The 15677-nt window shown below is 45.1% G+C and overlaps 1 protein-coding gene across 1 annotated transcript; it reads right to left on the bottom strand.

Moving 5' to 3' along the window:
* Positions 1–6814: 6814 nt before the first annotated feature.
* On the bottom strand, positions 6815–8856 carry GJD2 (gap junction protein delta 2). The gene is made up of 2 exons (XM_010981173.3): positions 8693–8856; positions 6815–7709 (listed from the first exon to the last, which is right to left on the bottom strand). Exons 1-2 carry the CDS (start codon positions 8761–8763, stop codon positions 6815–6817), a joined length of 966 nt encoding a protein of 321 aa, XP_010979475.1. The 5' UTR covers positions 8764–8856.
* Positions 8857–15677: the final 6821 nt, after the last annotated feature.

Raw genomic sequence — 15677 nt, 5'->3', positions numbered from 1 at the left:
TATTATCTTTGAGAAAATAAATAATATGGAAGAATAAAATAGAAAATTATGCAAAAAGGAAAAAAAAGATTTTTTTTTTTTGGAGAAAGCAATCATTTGCAAAAAGCTTGGCCCCTACCTAGAGACAGGTACAACAGATAAAGTTCCCCAGATCAAATGTCTCAGAGGTATCAAAATTCACCAATTCTATATTTAGGTGCCCATATGTTCCCACTGACCAGAGTTGCCCACAAATACAGACATTTCAGCGCACAGAGCAGCAATTGTCGAAAAGATTTCCCTTTTAGGAGAGGGAGATGCTACAAAGCTTAATCGGTTCTAAGTGATTCTGAAATATTGTATCAATTTACAGCAGAAAGGTCATCGTGGTGAATAAACATGAGGATTCTGCTCAGAGTCTGGGATTTAGCAGACTAACTCCCACTAATGTTAATGGGGCCATGTTGCCAAATCCCCAACCTTCACCCTGGATATTTGCTCCAATCCCTTACTGTTGAGATTGAAATGTGTTTTCCAAATCAAAGCTGATCCTGGATGGAATCTCTGCCTGGGACAGTGTAGCTGATTCCCTGGGGACCTGGTAGTACTCAAAACAATGGCTTTGTTGAAAGGTGTGTCTTCACATTTCTACCCAATTCAGCGCACCTTCCTTTGCCTGATGCACAGGGCGGTCCACTCAATCCAGTTTCCAAACACACTTCCCACTGTTTATCTCCATGAACTCCAGGCAAAACAAAATCTCCCAGTTCTCCACATCTGTTCCCAGGCTTCTCTGCTTGAAGAGAATGTTTATGTTGGTCCTTGCCTCCTTCTCTATTCTTCAAAGAGATACATCTCAAGATACCACTTTGCTGGTAATTTTTTTCCTATACCTGTTCCCCACTTCAAAACACACACATACACATTGGATATGATGGCTCCCCCTCTTAGATCTCAAAGTACCTTGAGCCTCAAACACAGCACCATTCACTTTCTGCCTTATGAAGTTGACTTATTCCCCTCAGATAGACTGTGGGCCCTGTGAGGGTAGGGAGGGCATCACACCTCTCTTTGTATTTCCTTTAACACCGAGCCCAAGCCCTTGCACACCATTGGTGCTCAAGAAGGCACTGAAATGAATTGAATGACTTCCTATTGCTTGATGTGTTTGGAGACTGGGACCTTCAAGGAAGGGGCTGGGGATTGGGAAGCTGGGGTATAGTTATAGATGACAGACCCTTTATCTATTAAGTTAAATAAACACATTTTAGAGAGCATCATAGAGAGAAGACATGGTCCATTCCTCAGAACTGTGTTCGCCCCAGCTGCCAGAGACTTAGAACACTGGCCTGGGTGAACCGCGGATCTAATTCACAATGACAAGCCATGCACCGATATTTGGCACCAGTGTCATTTCAGAGGCCTCAGTATTTATACACTGTCCTTGCTTACAGCGCTCCAGACCCCAACCTGACAAAAGCCACTGAGTACATTTTAGCCACAACTCCTCACTTAGGCTGGGTTTCACCAGGTCTGCTTGAGCTAGCGTACAGTCTAGCTAGTGAACATAACTTTTGGGTAGTCACATAAAGCTGGCTTGCCATGTCTGATGGAATATCAGAGCCCTGGCTGGGCTGGATGGATGCTTTACCTTTGCCTGCTCTTATTTTAACTGCCTCCATGGAATCTGCAGGAGGTCTGGAAGGATCTAAGGCAAAGGATGATCTGTGCTCACTGTTTCTGCTTTCTCACTTCCCACTCCCTCACCAGGTCTAGTGGATGGTTTTGAGGCCTTTGGCTAGCTTGTGTTTAGCTATTTTATTTAGCTGAATGCCTGCTAAAGTTGAATACTCCTAACAGACCTTTTTCCTCGAGATTCCACCTCCCTTAACTTTATGAAATCACTTTGCAACTTGCCTTTTCAGCCCCATCCTAGACTTGTCCTCCTCCGTCCACTCCAGGTTCTATCCTTGGTCAGCCCCTCTCATCACCAGGGCCACTGCTTCACCCCTGAGAAGTGTTGTTAACCTTCCATCTACAGCTTCTCCTTGTGAGCCTCGCATGCAAGGTAAGCCAGAGCTGCTCTGTTGTGGGGACATCACACTTCCCTACCCCCCTCTTTCCCAATTTCTCCTTCAAATATCTGATTCTCATGACTTTATGCTCATGCCTCTGACTCACTTGTCCTTCCCCTTGAGCACACATTTGAATCCCCTAAAAATAGGGAAATGAAAAATGCTGATGGCCAGGCTGCAGTGTCAGAAATTCTAACGTAGGTTGTCTGGAGTGAAGCAGAGACATCAGTATTTCTAAAATATTGTTTTCCCATTATCACTGACACATACTTTTATGTCTTGGTCTGAGAAGCAGCTTTGACAGCCCTTCTCAAGACCTGTGACTGAGGTGTTATTATCTCCCGGGCTCCAGGCTCTGGAGCAGGAGCTCAGTGGCTGTTTATTGTCTTAAGTAAAGTAGCCACACAACTTGGTTTGCTCAGGACAGATCCGATTTACACCCATGGTCCTGGTGTTCCATTCAATTAGCTATCCTGCCCTTTTCGTTCACAAAAACATCCCATTTTGTACAACACATTATATGAGCCCTCCCCCTCTCCAACCAGAAGGGTACCCGAAGGTTTAAAAATTATGGGCCAAACTGTGTCCCCCCCCAAGGTCAGAATGAGACTGCACTTAGAGCAGGGCCTTTAAAGAGGTGATTAAGTTAAAATGAGGCCATTAGGGTCGGGCCTAATTCAATCTGACTAGTGTCCTCATAAGAAGAGGAGATTAAGACACACAGACACTGGGACGTACAGGCACAGAGGAATGGCCATGTGAGGACACAGGGGGAAGGCGACATCTGCAAAGCAAGGGGAGGCCTCAGAAGCAACTAATCCTGCCGACACCTTGATCTTGGACTTCTACCTTCTGGAACCATCAGAAACTACCTTTCTGTTGTTGAAGCCACCAGTCCGTGACGTTCTGTTATGGCAGCCCCAGCAGGATGATACACTCGGTAGGATATAAAGAAAGTAAAACCAATGTAAATATTGCTTTCTAAATATTCCAGTCCTCCAACAGTATGAATGCTTATATCATTTCCCAAGAAACCCACTGTCCATCTGATTTTAGCTCTCTGGGTTTCCTCAACAGTACAATACAGTAAACAATACAATAAAGGGCTTGGCTTAACGTCTTCACGGGGTGCTTTCAGCTTCCACACCTGCTGAGCCTGTTAGACTGTTGCCAGATGGAAAACAGAGGTGCCCGTCTGTCTGCTAGTAAACTAGACGGTGGTAATTCATGTCACGTGGTTACAGAGGGGAAGGCATGGTTCCTGCCCTCAGGATGCCTCACACTGATCTAGAACCATCTCATCTCCGTGCAGCAAGGGGCAGAGTGACTTTCATGGAGGCTTAGTGCCTGGAGGAGAGTTTAGAATAGACTCCTGTGTGAGCAGACAGCCAAACTGATTTTTAGTGGGTAAAGAGGAACACACCCAATGAAGGAAGGTTGTGGGACAGGTATTCCCTGTGGAAGAAACAGCATTGAAAAAAAAAAAAAAAAAAAAAAGCAGAGGTGAGAGAGAAACCATGTTCTTTCTAGTGTTTTCATAACTTCCCCCACTCTCGATTTTAAATCCAGTCCTTTTGCTCCGTTCTCAGAGGTCACAGAGTACAGATGTGATCCTTTATATTTTTTAAACCTTCAAATACTTGATGACTTAAAAAGGACACACTCTGTACTTTCAGCTTTTCTTTCCACAGGCTAAGTACCTTCAGTCTCTTCAAACTTTTAAACCCAGTTCACTCATTAGCACTCGCTACCCCCACCAACATGCGTGCACACAGCCACGTGTGCCCTCACAGGCCACAGAGGTCGGTGGTTCACCAACGGGCTCTCAAATTCAAGAGAATAGATTGGTGCTGTTCTCTCACAAAGTAGAGATTAAGGTCATATCCACCATGTAGCTATGCGAACCGTCAAATCATCAGTATATTTCCTTCATTAAATAGAAAGCAAAAGAATCAGACACATATCAGTCACTCTGAGGGATGACTCTGATGAGGAGAGGAAGGTGCTTTGCCTTCACCACTACCAACAAGAGAATTCACAGTCTTGCTGTTTGCGGGTGTTTGGAAACATTAAAGAACTGAAGTAGATCAGCCCCACTGATACGGGAGGCATTTCTACTCGGAAACACTCTCATTCTTCCAACCTCACATCATGGCATAAATACAACAGCCCCTGTTTTCCGCGCAGATTCCTACTTCTTTCACACCCAAGCATATGCTGAGAGCTCTCAAGCACCACTCTTCCTCCATCTCTGGGAGGTGTCTTAAAACATTTTTAGCTCAGCAAACACAAAACAGAGGAGGATCTGTTTCTTTACTCAAGAGTAATCATTTTCAACTGGCTGTTTATACGGCAACTGGAAACCTTAAGGTTGAAACAGATAAATTTTCATTCTAAAATTGGCATCTGTACTGCGATAGTTAAGGGATGCAACAATTATGTTTGACAAACAATCATCCAGGAAATTGCTTTGCAATATTCAGACCAAGTGCTCATTGGAATTAGAAGGTGAGCAGCACTTAAGAACTGAGGAGGAGTATTATCTACTCAGCTAACGGGACCACATGTAGACAGAAAATGCCAAAAAGTGATAGTAAAATGTGTCGCTAAAAAGCAGTATCTTATGATATATAAGCAAAGGATCAGTCTCCTTTGAAAGAACCTGGTAAGAAACAGTTGATTAAAAGCCTAGAATTGTGCTGTGTGATACAGTAGCAATTAACCATATGTGGTTATTTAAATTAATTCAAATTAAATAGAAATAGAAATTCAGTTCTCCAGTTGCACTGGTCACATTTTACAAGCTCAGCTGTCATTGCCATATTGAGCAGCAAAGATGGGGGAAGTTCCCATCATTACACAAAGTTGTATTGGACAGCGCTGGTTTAGAGGGTTCTGTTGGACTACCGGGTTACCATCATTTAAAGAGATGATGGGGAGCACAGCATGCTGCCAAATATGACAACTGATAGCAGGAAAGGATGGAGGAAAAGGAAAAAAAATAATTCCACTCCTGAAATAAGCTAATAAGTTATAGCATTGACATTTTATTATAAGAAATATCCCTAGACAAGCAGAGAAATCTTGGGCTCAAATGGAAAGGCGTTAGTAAATATGAATACCTCATCACACATTTCATAAACATTCAGAAAAGGTACCAGCCTCTTCTCGTCTGTTAGTGGCTGGACTTTATCAGTCATCCTCCAAATGCCACTCATCCACCCCTCACTCCCTGCCCCCAGAGTTCGGCTTTTTTGAATATGTAACAAGAATTTTTTTGAGCATATATTTAAAGAAATAGAACTCCAATCAAAATAGAAAATTGCGGACTCTTCCCATTTAAAAAAAAAAAAAGGCAAGAACTTTATTTTAAATAAATCCTCAGTTGTGTGTTACACCACGTCCATATCTAAACCAAAAATCGTAATGATAATGCAAAGGAAACAGAGGGCTTCATAAAAGCACATTATCCAAATATTACTCTTGGCCAATGTTTTAACTAAATACACAGTGGATGTGAAAGGTACAGTATGGCACTTAAATTAATAAGAGCAAAGAGAAGGAAACATAGTCACAGTCCAAAGCAATAGGTTTTTGAACCTTTGGTATATGTCTCAAATAAGCATCCGTAAACACGTGTTAACTCCAGGTTTAGTTCCAGGTTTAGTGTTTAGTTCCAGGTTTCTTAAGCCAGTGATTTGTGCATGTTTCAAAAATAACTGAGAAAATAATAAATCAGAATTGACATGGGCTGATTAAGGTCTCTGGTGTGAGCACACAGGTAAATTCAAACCATGGCAAAATGAAGTGCAGCTGTGTTGCACAAAACAAAACTCTACAAGAAAATGAGTGAAATACACCAGTTAGAAATTCTGTGGCTCGAGCAGACATCCGTGATATTAACAACAACAAAAACATTTTTAATGCTGTCCAAAGTCCACAAGCTGGAAGGCAGAAATGTCCCAAAGCTCATAACCACATGCCTAACAGTGCAACAACCATCCCACAGGAGTGTTACAGTTGCATATTGCAATTCCCTCCCTCCCACCCAAGCCCTGCCCCTAATAAACAGCACCAGTGCAGTTTGGTTAGAAAACTGGAAATATTGAGATATTCCTAAGGTTTCCATAACGACTGAGGGCCAGTCAGATGGGGCTGTAGCGCAAACCTCTGCCATGGCCATTCTCCAAAAAGTACCCCATGGAATTCCCTCTAGCTTGCAGATAAACCATAGTAGGTCTACTGTAAGGCCAGATTGAGAAAAAAGCTGGCATGCTATCCTGGGTTGAGGGAGAGGGGCATGCTGATGGGGGAGGTACATGAAGGATGCCTCAAGGATGTTTGTCCTGCAGCCCAGGATGAAGGGATGTCTTGAGATGGGTCACAAATTCTGTACCAATGAAATATTTGACTCATGCCATTCACCAGAATACAGAGCTTCGCAGAGCTAAGTCCTGCTTCGTAGCTGTGCAAGTCCACTATTATCAGGATCAAACTGGACCACGAAAGAAAAGGGTCCAAAGAAGTTCAACTCATCCATTTCATCACTCTACCCAGTTGTCTCTGGAATCAGTGGTGTGATGTGGTAAAGGTTCTGCTTTCTCTCCTCTTCCCTACTGATGCAAGATCTTCTCCTAACCAGCTTTATGCTACATCTCAATGATGACAGTCACAGAATGAGGGCAGATAGAGCCACTCTCAAGCAGACATCTGCCTCGGGGCTACTTGTCATCCCCCAGGCCTTCTCAAAACCTGCCCTTTCACACATAGGCAGAATCACTGGACTGAGTCCTGCCAAAATTGGGAACACTGACCCGAGGCAGGTCCTTGTTGCGGATCTCATAGACTGACTTCCTCTTGGCCTGAGCCCCTCGCACGGCCAGCTTGATCTTGCGCCATCCCAGGTGGTTGAGTTCAGCCAGGTTGAGCACAACACAGATGCCACTGACTGCAAACATGAACACTAGAAAGACAGTCTTCTCAGTAGGCCGGGACACATAACATTCCACCTCCTTGATGCAGGGGTAGCGGTCACACTCATACAACCCTGGGACGCTGAAGCCATAGAGAAAATATTGGCCCACCAGAAACCCAATCTCCAGGGCATTTCGGAACACCACTTGGATAATGTAGAAGCGGGAGATGCCTTCCTGTCTTCGGAGCTTGGATCGCGATGCAGTGCGCAGCCCTGATGGGTGTGGGGTCAGCTCCTTAACCTCTAAACAATCTGGCTCTGTCTCCTTGCTGGTGTTCTCTGTGTTCTGCAGCACCCCATTGACAATGGCATTTTGCAACTTCTTATCTTCTCGTTTGCCACCACCACTGCCCCCACCGCCAGTTCCTCCAGGACCCCCCATGGACTCAGGCGGGTCTCTGTCCAGGGCTAAGAAGACAGTAGAGTAGCGGCGTTCTCGCTGCTTGGCAGACTGGTGCACAGAGTAAGTGATGAAGCATAGACTGGGGGTACACACCATTATGATCTGGAAGACCCAGTAACGTATGTGGGAGATGGGAAAGGCGCGGTCATAGCAGGCCTGGTTACAGCCGGGCTGCAGTGTGTTGCACACAAACATGGTCTGCTCATCATCGTACACCGTCTCCCCAACGATGGCCACAATGAGGATCCGGAAGATAACCACCACAGTCAACAGGATCCTGAGCAGGGGAAAGGGAGGAAGAGAGGTTCTCAGGGGCTGAGTCACTGACTTAGGAAACACCTGCTCCTCCCTTCCCAGCTCTGGTGTTGACTGGGGAGCTAGCCGTCCTGTGAGGTACTGAACTGGGAATCTAGCAAACTTTTTTTGTCTCTTCCCTTTCTGCCGGGTGTTAGTAGACCGGGAACGTTTCATATTACAGGGATCTCAAGTACGTGTATCTCCATACACTGGACGTAGTGTACTTGCAATAGATTGACTTTATTGGTGTATATGGGTTGTACAGAGGTACAAAACACACCTTCACTCTGGATATGGCAAATGCTCATGGAATAGCTGAACACGGAGAGTACGTTTAGTTTATCCTCAATATGAATACTGAACTTAATGCTTAATATATATAAACAGATAGCTATGAATATATATACACATATATACCTATATATAGTACATATATGTGCATATATATGCATATGAAGACACAAAGTATCAATTGGTTGTATGGGTTTCTGGCACTGTAAGTTTAAACGGGCAAATCAGTTTAGCTTAATTGCTATTTGTTGGGAAAAGATACATTTGCTCCCAAGAGCAAATCCATCTCCCCATTTGCCCTTCTCTATCCAAACACAATCCTGCCTTCTTTGAAGATTCTATTTAGGGAACCGGATGAAGATTGGCTCTGACTCCGGAGAGTGGGGGGACCACGACTGAGCCAATAACTCCTCTGCTAATGGGAGAAGAGTGAATCCCCTGGTGGTGCTTCACAGGGAAGGGATGGATAGCTGATGAGGAGCAGCTGGAGGAGGGGGGCATCACTGGGCATCTGGCAATCTCTCAATGCCGAGAACACAGGCGCATGGACCAGGGATGATGGGAAGGGAGCAGAGGGTGGTCTGGGGGCTTTTGGGGCTCGGTATGGACATTAGAAGGGACTCCCAGGGGCCGCCCGACGGGGCCCACCGACCGCCGGCTCGGCGCCCTTACCTCCCGATCATAGTGGAGTGCTGCTGCACCGCGGCTTCCAGCAGCCTCTCCAAGATGGTCCATTCCCCCATCGCTGTGCATCCGGAGGCAGCAGACAAAGACTGGGCAGCACCGGGCACGTTCCCGCTCTTGGCCCCTCCCCGGGCCGCACCTCCCGACTGGGAGCAAACTGCCCCCCGATTAAAGAAACAAACAAATGTTTTTAAAAATCCAAGAATCCCCTCTCCCTTTTATTGTACTTAAAAGAGGGAAACGGGGAAGGAAGTCCAAGCACGGCCGGCTGACGGGCCGCTGGCGCGGTGCGGAGATCGGGCACGGACCTCCCGCGCCGTCCGGGGGCCAGGTCTGGAGCTGGCGGCTGCCCGGGCGAGGGGCGGGGCGGAGCGGCGGGGGTGGCAGCGTGCAGGTCCGCGAGCTCTCGGCCGCCCGCGGGAGGTCTTTGGTTGCCACTCACCCCCGGGGGTTGGGGGCCGAGGAAGGGTCCGGTCACCAGCCCCCGCGCCTGGCACTTCAGCGGGCACCCGGCGCTCCGGCGCTGCCGCCTGCGAAGCCGGGGCGGAGAGCGCGGAGCAGGCTGCAGGGCTCGGGAATCCGCGGCCGCCGCCTCTAATCCGGCCTTAAGTAGTCTCCGCCTGCGTCACGCCAGGTCGGCGGAGGGGAGCCGAGCGCGGCTTGCTGCTGTCGCTGCGCGCCGGAGCCCTAGGGGCAGGGGACGCGCGCAGGGGGAGAGGGGGGCAAGAGTCCTGGGGGCCCGGCGGGGAGTGGAGCGACTTCGAGAGGAAGGATCGCAGCGCTTTTCGGGGCTTCTTGGGGGCGCCCAGGTAACCTTACCTGACCGCCAGCCCCCGGCAGGAGGAGGGGGAGCCGGGAGCAGACGCGTGGGTGAGTGAGGAGGGGTGTGAGGAGGTAGTTCAGCGTCTCTCCGTGCATCCCTCACCTTTTGCTTTTTCTCTTTGGGGATACAACTGAAATTCCCTCTCTGAATAGAGATGCTCGTTGGGGGACGGAAAGTGGGGGCAACAATAGGACGCTTTTAAGTCTCCTTAGGAGAGGACTGCCTGGCTAAGAGTGAGTCTGCCGTTCGGTGCCTTCGTGGACACGATGCAGGGGTGAGGAAAGCTTGATGAGAGTCCATTTAGGCTGAAGCTTAAATACAGGTGTGAAGCTGCCTCAGAGGATGGGGGTGGGTGGGCGGGGGTAGGAGTTGAGGACAAGACTGTACGGAAGAGGTGCCTAGTGTGAGCCAGTGGGTGGCCACGGTTCAAGGATTCGCTTCCCCAGCGCAAACCCAGACTCTCTGCTGGTTTTAAAAGAATGAACGAATAAATGTCTGTCTGTCTGTCTGTCTATCTATCTAACTATTTACCTATCTATCTGGAGGATGGGGGTACTTCTCAGGTAAACTGTGATCTAATCTGAATTTAAGGAGACCCAGTAATCAACCAGATAGGACAGCCACTAACAATCTCACCCCACCTTCACGTTTGTTTTCCAGTCTTGGCTTTCTCTCCCCTCAACCAGCAGACACTGCTTTCTGTTTTTAAATTTACATTTTGCTGTCAGTTCTATCTAGAGCAACTGCTTAATTGGTCCCTAGAAAATTGAAACAATCACACCAGGCTGCTAATTAGCTCAGGGGGTTGGTATTAGGAGACAGAGTAGTTGGGAGTGTTTCATGTATGTGTCCCAAAAGCAGGATGGGTAAGTGGTTGTCACCTTTGAGAAAATACAGCTGTGAAAGAGTTGCTAACTCATTCTAGGCATGTAATGCAGCCTTAATTACCCACTGGGATCATAGCACATATGTGTATTACATAAGCCACACCATGATGAGCCAGCCTTCAGTCTGGAGACCATCCAAGTTGGTTGGGTAGCTGGTGGCCCAGTGACGGGAATAAGGGTACATGGCATGGCTTGAGTCCACTCACAGTGTGCATCTGCATGAAATGAGCTTTAAAGGCACAACCCAAGCTTCTGTGCAAGAGGGATCAGTGAAATCTCTCCTAGACCTGACACCTTTACCCCAAGGAAGCTGTTTTTCACTGCAAAGAAGTAAAAGAGTCCAGTGAAAATGGAGAAAGGTGTAGGGTGTAAATGGGACATTAGGGCTACCACAGGTGTTCCGTATTTCCTGCTGGGCAGAGAGGACGTGCAAAGATGGGAATGGTTGGGAATCCTATTGTCTAATCCACTTCCAGATGGAATGGTGATCCCTCAGCTCAAACCTGATGTGTTTTCTCAGCCTTTCCTCCTGCTCCCTTAGGCTCGGACTCCTGTATTCCCTCCTTCTCTGGCAGACTCTTTGGAATGAAAGATCTCAGACTAGGAGTGAATGAATGACAAAATACCAAGGGAAATCTGTTTAACATATTTAAATGTCCCAAAATAGGCTTCACGATTCAAAATCATTATGCCCTGTACATGTGGCTTTCCCAAACCCTTAAAGATGGTGTACGCAGATTCCAGGAAAGACATTTAAAATGTTCCCACTTTGCAGTTTTGAAGCACTAGACTGTGACTAAATTGCTGATCATTAATTAGTTCATTATTTTAAAATATACATTGACATGACATATAGATTCAACGTATGAGCACATTTGTGTACAGCAAATTGTGTAAACACACAAAACCCCCTATATACAGAATCTATATTTAAAAAGACTCATCTGTTAGATTTGGTGGCCTGTTTTTAGATAAAAACTTTGTTCTCACCACTACACCTTGAAAACAATGAACTGTTTCAATTTTTTTAAATCATTCGTAAGTTGTTAAGTTGTTTTACATTACTATGTTGTATTTCCTTTTCTTTGATGTTTCTTTTAAAAAATTGTTATTGATGTATAGTTGATACACAATATTGTATGTTACAGGTAAACAACATAGTGATTCACAATTTTTAAAGGTTTTGCTTCATTTATAGTTATTATAAAATATTGGCTATATTCCTCATGTTGTACAATATATCCTTGTAGTTTATTTTATACTTAATAGTGTGTATGTCTTTTTTTTGAAGTTTGTACCTCTTAATACTCTACTTCTATATTGCCCCCCTCTTCTCTTTCCCCGCTGGTAACCACTAGTTTGTTTTCTATGTCTGTGAGTCTCTCTCTTTGATGTTATATTCACTAGTTTGTTGTATTTTTTAGATTTCGCATATAAATGTTATCATACAGTATTTGTCTTTGTCTGACTTATTTCACTTCGCATAATACCCTCCAAGTCTACCCATGTTGCTGCATATGGCAAAATTTCATTCTTTTTAATGTGTTTCCTTGTTTTGAGCCCAGTCACATTCAATTAATGAATTGCCCTGATAGTGCTGCGCTAATATGAAGAGTTTCTGTGTAGAGCTGGACATCTCTGAGTTTCCTCAGGGCATCATCTCAACCAGCTAGATCCTAACTCTCTCAATTCCCTTCTGATTGAAGATCCCCATTTAAGTCACCTGAGAAGTTCTTTCCTTTAATGCTTATTTAAAACTTATTCTACTTTATCAAAGTAATAGTTTTGGCTTAAAAAAAGGAACTCATTGTGTACATTAGCCCATCTGGGGATGCTCATTACAAATACAGATGCTGGGGTCTCACCCCAAATCTGCTAAATTAAAATCTATGGAAGTGAGATTTAGGTACCTGCATTTTATTTTATTTTTTATTAAGTTCTCATCAGTGGCTCTGATAGCAATAAAAAGTTGTGAACGTTTACTTCCATAAGTATTAGGGAAGGAAGGCATCCTAGAAATCAGGAAATCTTATTCCCTTGTTTCATAGATGTTAACATTGACCCAAAGATTAGGTGAATAAACTCATACAAGTAGCTAAGGTAAAAGCTCTGAAGAAAGTGCTATTTAAGCATCACAGAGAAGAGGACCAAATAATTTTAAAAGATGGAAAGTGTGGCCTTTAAGGAAAGAAGAAGGAATTAAGGTGGTTTGGATCATGGGGACCTAGCCACCTGCAAACATCTAAAGGAAAAACCTGGTTTGCTTTCTTTGTGAAGCCAGCTCTTACCAAACAATAATTCCCATTAATAGATTGAGAAATAGTCTCCACATCTAGTGGAAAAAATTGTAAAGGCACATAGCAAAGGGCATAGTTAAATATTCTAATACAGAGAGAGAATGGAGAGTAACTAAGAGTAATCCAATTTTCTACACGGATGTGTCTGGATTTGCGCTTATCCTTATATGTGCTTAGAATTTTATTCTCTTTTTCTTTCTTTCCCGTTCTTCCTTTCCTCTAGTTTTAGTAAGATATAACTGACATACGACACTGTATGAGTTTAAGGTATACAGCACAATGATCAACTTACATACATGATGGAATGATTATCACAGTAAGTTTAGTGAACAGCCCTCATTTCATCAGACGCAAAATAAAAGGAACAGAAAAAACTTTTCCTTGGTATGAGATCTCTTAGGATTTACTCTCCCAACAACTTTCATGTATAACATACAGCAGTGATAATTGTATTCATCATGTTGTACATCACACCCTTAATACTTAAGTATCTTACAACTGGAGGTTTCTCCTTTTGACCACCTTCATCCAACTTCATTCTCTTTTCAGCCACAGATTCCCAGATGAACCTATTAGCTTAGTAGCTTCAAATATTTGGTCAATGAAACCGCCTAGCAACTTTGTTAAGGTCTAAGATTGAAAGTAAATCCACTGACCTCTCTTCTACTGGACCACAAATTCTTGGGGAGCAGAAGGCATGCCTTATACCTCACCATGCTTTCCAGAATGCCTTTAGTATTGTGGAAATTTAAGCTTGTTGAAGGAGTAGGGTAGCTCTTCTGGCTATTTGCCTCAACCTGGGAAAGCTGCACATTCCTTGAGTAGAGGTGGGTCCTGGCGCCCCCATGACCGTAAGTTATGTTCAAACCAAGGGAAAAAAATGGGATCCCCTTTCCCTTTGCCAAGGGAAAGTCCTTACACACTTGGGGCAGCTGGACTCCTCAGTAGAAACCTCTTTGCCGAACCACCCCCACCCCTGCTCTCACTTCATGCTGCTCTCACTCACTGTGGTCCCAACAGCTAGTGAACTAACCTGGAGAATGCCACCGAGTGTGCCAGGTGTGGGCTGCAGCATCAGAGAGGCCACCTCGGAAAGCTGATCACAGCCCTGGAAACACAGGCTCCGGGAAGCGCCAGCATCTGTAGCCTCTGGGATTTGTGTGGCTCGAGAGGGGCTGCATTTGGTTTGGGATTGGTCTCTGTGTTAAAGTCCTCCACATTTCATTCACAAACAGCTGGGATTAACTAAGCTTTATCTCCCCCAGTGGCCTACATACATCTGTTTCCTAATGAAACCATCAAATTATCTTCTGACAGGGCAAACCCAACCTGTCTTGTGAGACTTGAAAGAACCTAAGTGGCACATGAAATCTACTCCTTTTTGCTGCAAAGTGATTTTTCCTTTTTTTGTTTTTGTTTTTGTCTTTGTTTTTTGTTTTTTTGGTGCATGTTTCCTTCCTCATATTTAAGCCCCAGCTTAAATGTTTAGGGAAACACTTTTCGTTTTTACTGTCCAGACAAAATTTAGAGCGTAATATTCCATATGAGAGTAGAGCTATCAAACCCACCAATCATAAGTGGCCCTAAATATGGTGGCTTGCTATGTGGCCTAGGACTCTCCTGAGTCTGTGACCTCCAAAACTATTCTGCAATGTCATGGACACAAAGCCAAGTCATGTTTTCACCTTAAGAGACTGTATATCCAAATAGTGGGGAAATCTAACATCTGCCTGCTGGTCCTTTGAATAAAAGGTATGTATCCCTTTAAGCAAATGACATGTACAAATTCCCCGTCCCCTACTTTGTATATAGAGAATATACCTATGTGTAGTAATAGCTCAGGGATTAACGTAATATGACATTGTGGCCAAAGCAGATGTGTGAAATCACAGCAAATAAATTAACACTCACTAAGAATCAAATCAGCTCTGCTGACACACAATCTTTCATGCTTATGTCAAGTCGTGATTCCCATTCACATCAGGAGCTTCCCAGGGGGGCTCATTAAACCTGCTGGCAGAGATTTCTTTTAAGTCAACACTATTCAAAAGTCATTCAGCTACAGTGCAGAAGATCCTGCCTGGGGTCTGGGCGTCTGCCTCTTCACGCTCTTGGTGTCATGGTCCAGCCAGAGTCCCAGCCACGCAGGATATAGCTGGGCTTCCTGCTGAGTGTGTTTCCAGTCTGCATAAAAGAGATGCGGAAATTGCAGGGGAAATGCACGTGGGTAGGAGCTGCCCTTGACAGAACTGTTAAGCTGGGAGAATATATGTTAGTTCCCATATGTGTCCTTCCTGCACTTTTTCCACATCAGAGTGTGCTGCCAAAAGTTGAATTCATCCTGTTTCATATCTACAGCCAAGATGATTATGTCAGATTGATATTTGTCCCCGAAAGGAACCTTCTCTGAGATCTGGAGCTGATTTTCAAAGTTCTTCCTTGCTCTCGTAATCATATGTGGATTCTCCTGGTCGCCTGGTACCTTGGCCTCCTGAAGTTCACCCAGTTCCTGTTTTTGTCGGGAATCTGGCAGCGCAGGTATTATCAGCTACAAAGGCTTTTGTGACTTTCCAGTTCTTGTCAATCTACCTGCCTTCTGATCACTGGTCAGAGATCAGTGGTCCAGAGAGCCTCCTGTTTCTGGCACTGAGTGAGACTGGAAAGGAGCTACTGTTCACTTGTTGCTCACCACATGTTCAGCTCCCTTGCTGCAGTATTTTTGATAGTCAGCTGAAAGTTTGTCAAGAGCAACCCTCCAACTTGCCCATTGGATCAGGTTCATAGTCTCCTCTGACCTTCGGAACCCCACACAAAATGTATCCTTTTGATAGAAACTCATCATCCCACCTTGACTATAGACTGCGTTTGGTCACATATCCCACCCCTGGAACTCACCTTGAATCCGCATCCTATTGACCTTTCAGCCTCCCACCACTGTGCTTCACCGGCTCCCCGCCCCTGGCTCC

Source organism: Camelus dromedarius, chromosome 5 (genome assembly GCF_036321535.1).
Source record: "Camelus dromedarius isolate mCamDro1 chromosome 5, mCamDro1.pat, whole genome shotgun sequence".
NCBI lineage: Eukaryota > Metazoa > Chordata > Mammalia > Artiodactyla > Camelidae > Camelus > Camelus dromedarius.
Note: the sequence above shows the minus strand (reverse complement) of the source record. Positions and strands in the feature narration are given on the sequence as shown.

Bases quoted from the DNA above. Each gene is read 5' to 3' on its own strand.
- GJD2 (XM_010981173.3), bottom strand. From the start codon at position 8,763: ATGGGGGAATGGACCATCTTGGAGAGGCTGCTGGAAGCCGCGGTGCAG. The intron at 7,710-8,692 runs GTAAGGGCGCCG...TCCCCTGCTCAG, and splicing joins CACTCCACTATGATCGGGAG to GATCCTGTTGACTGTGGTGG.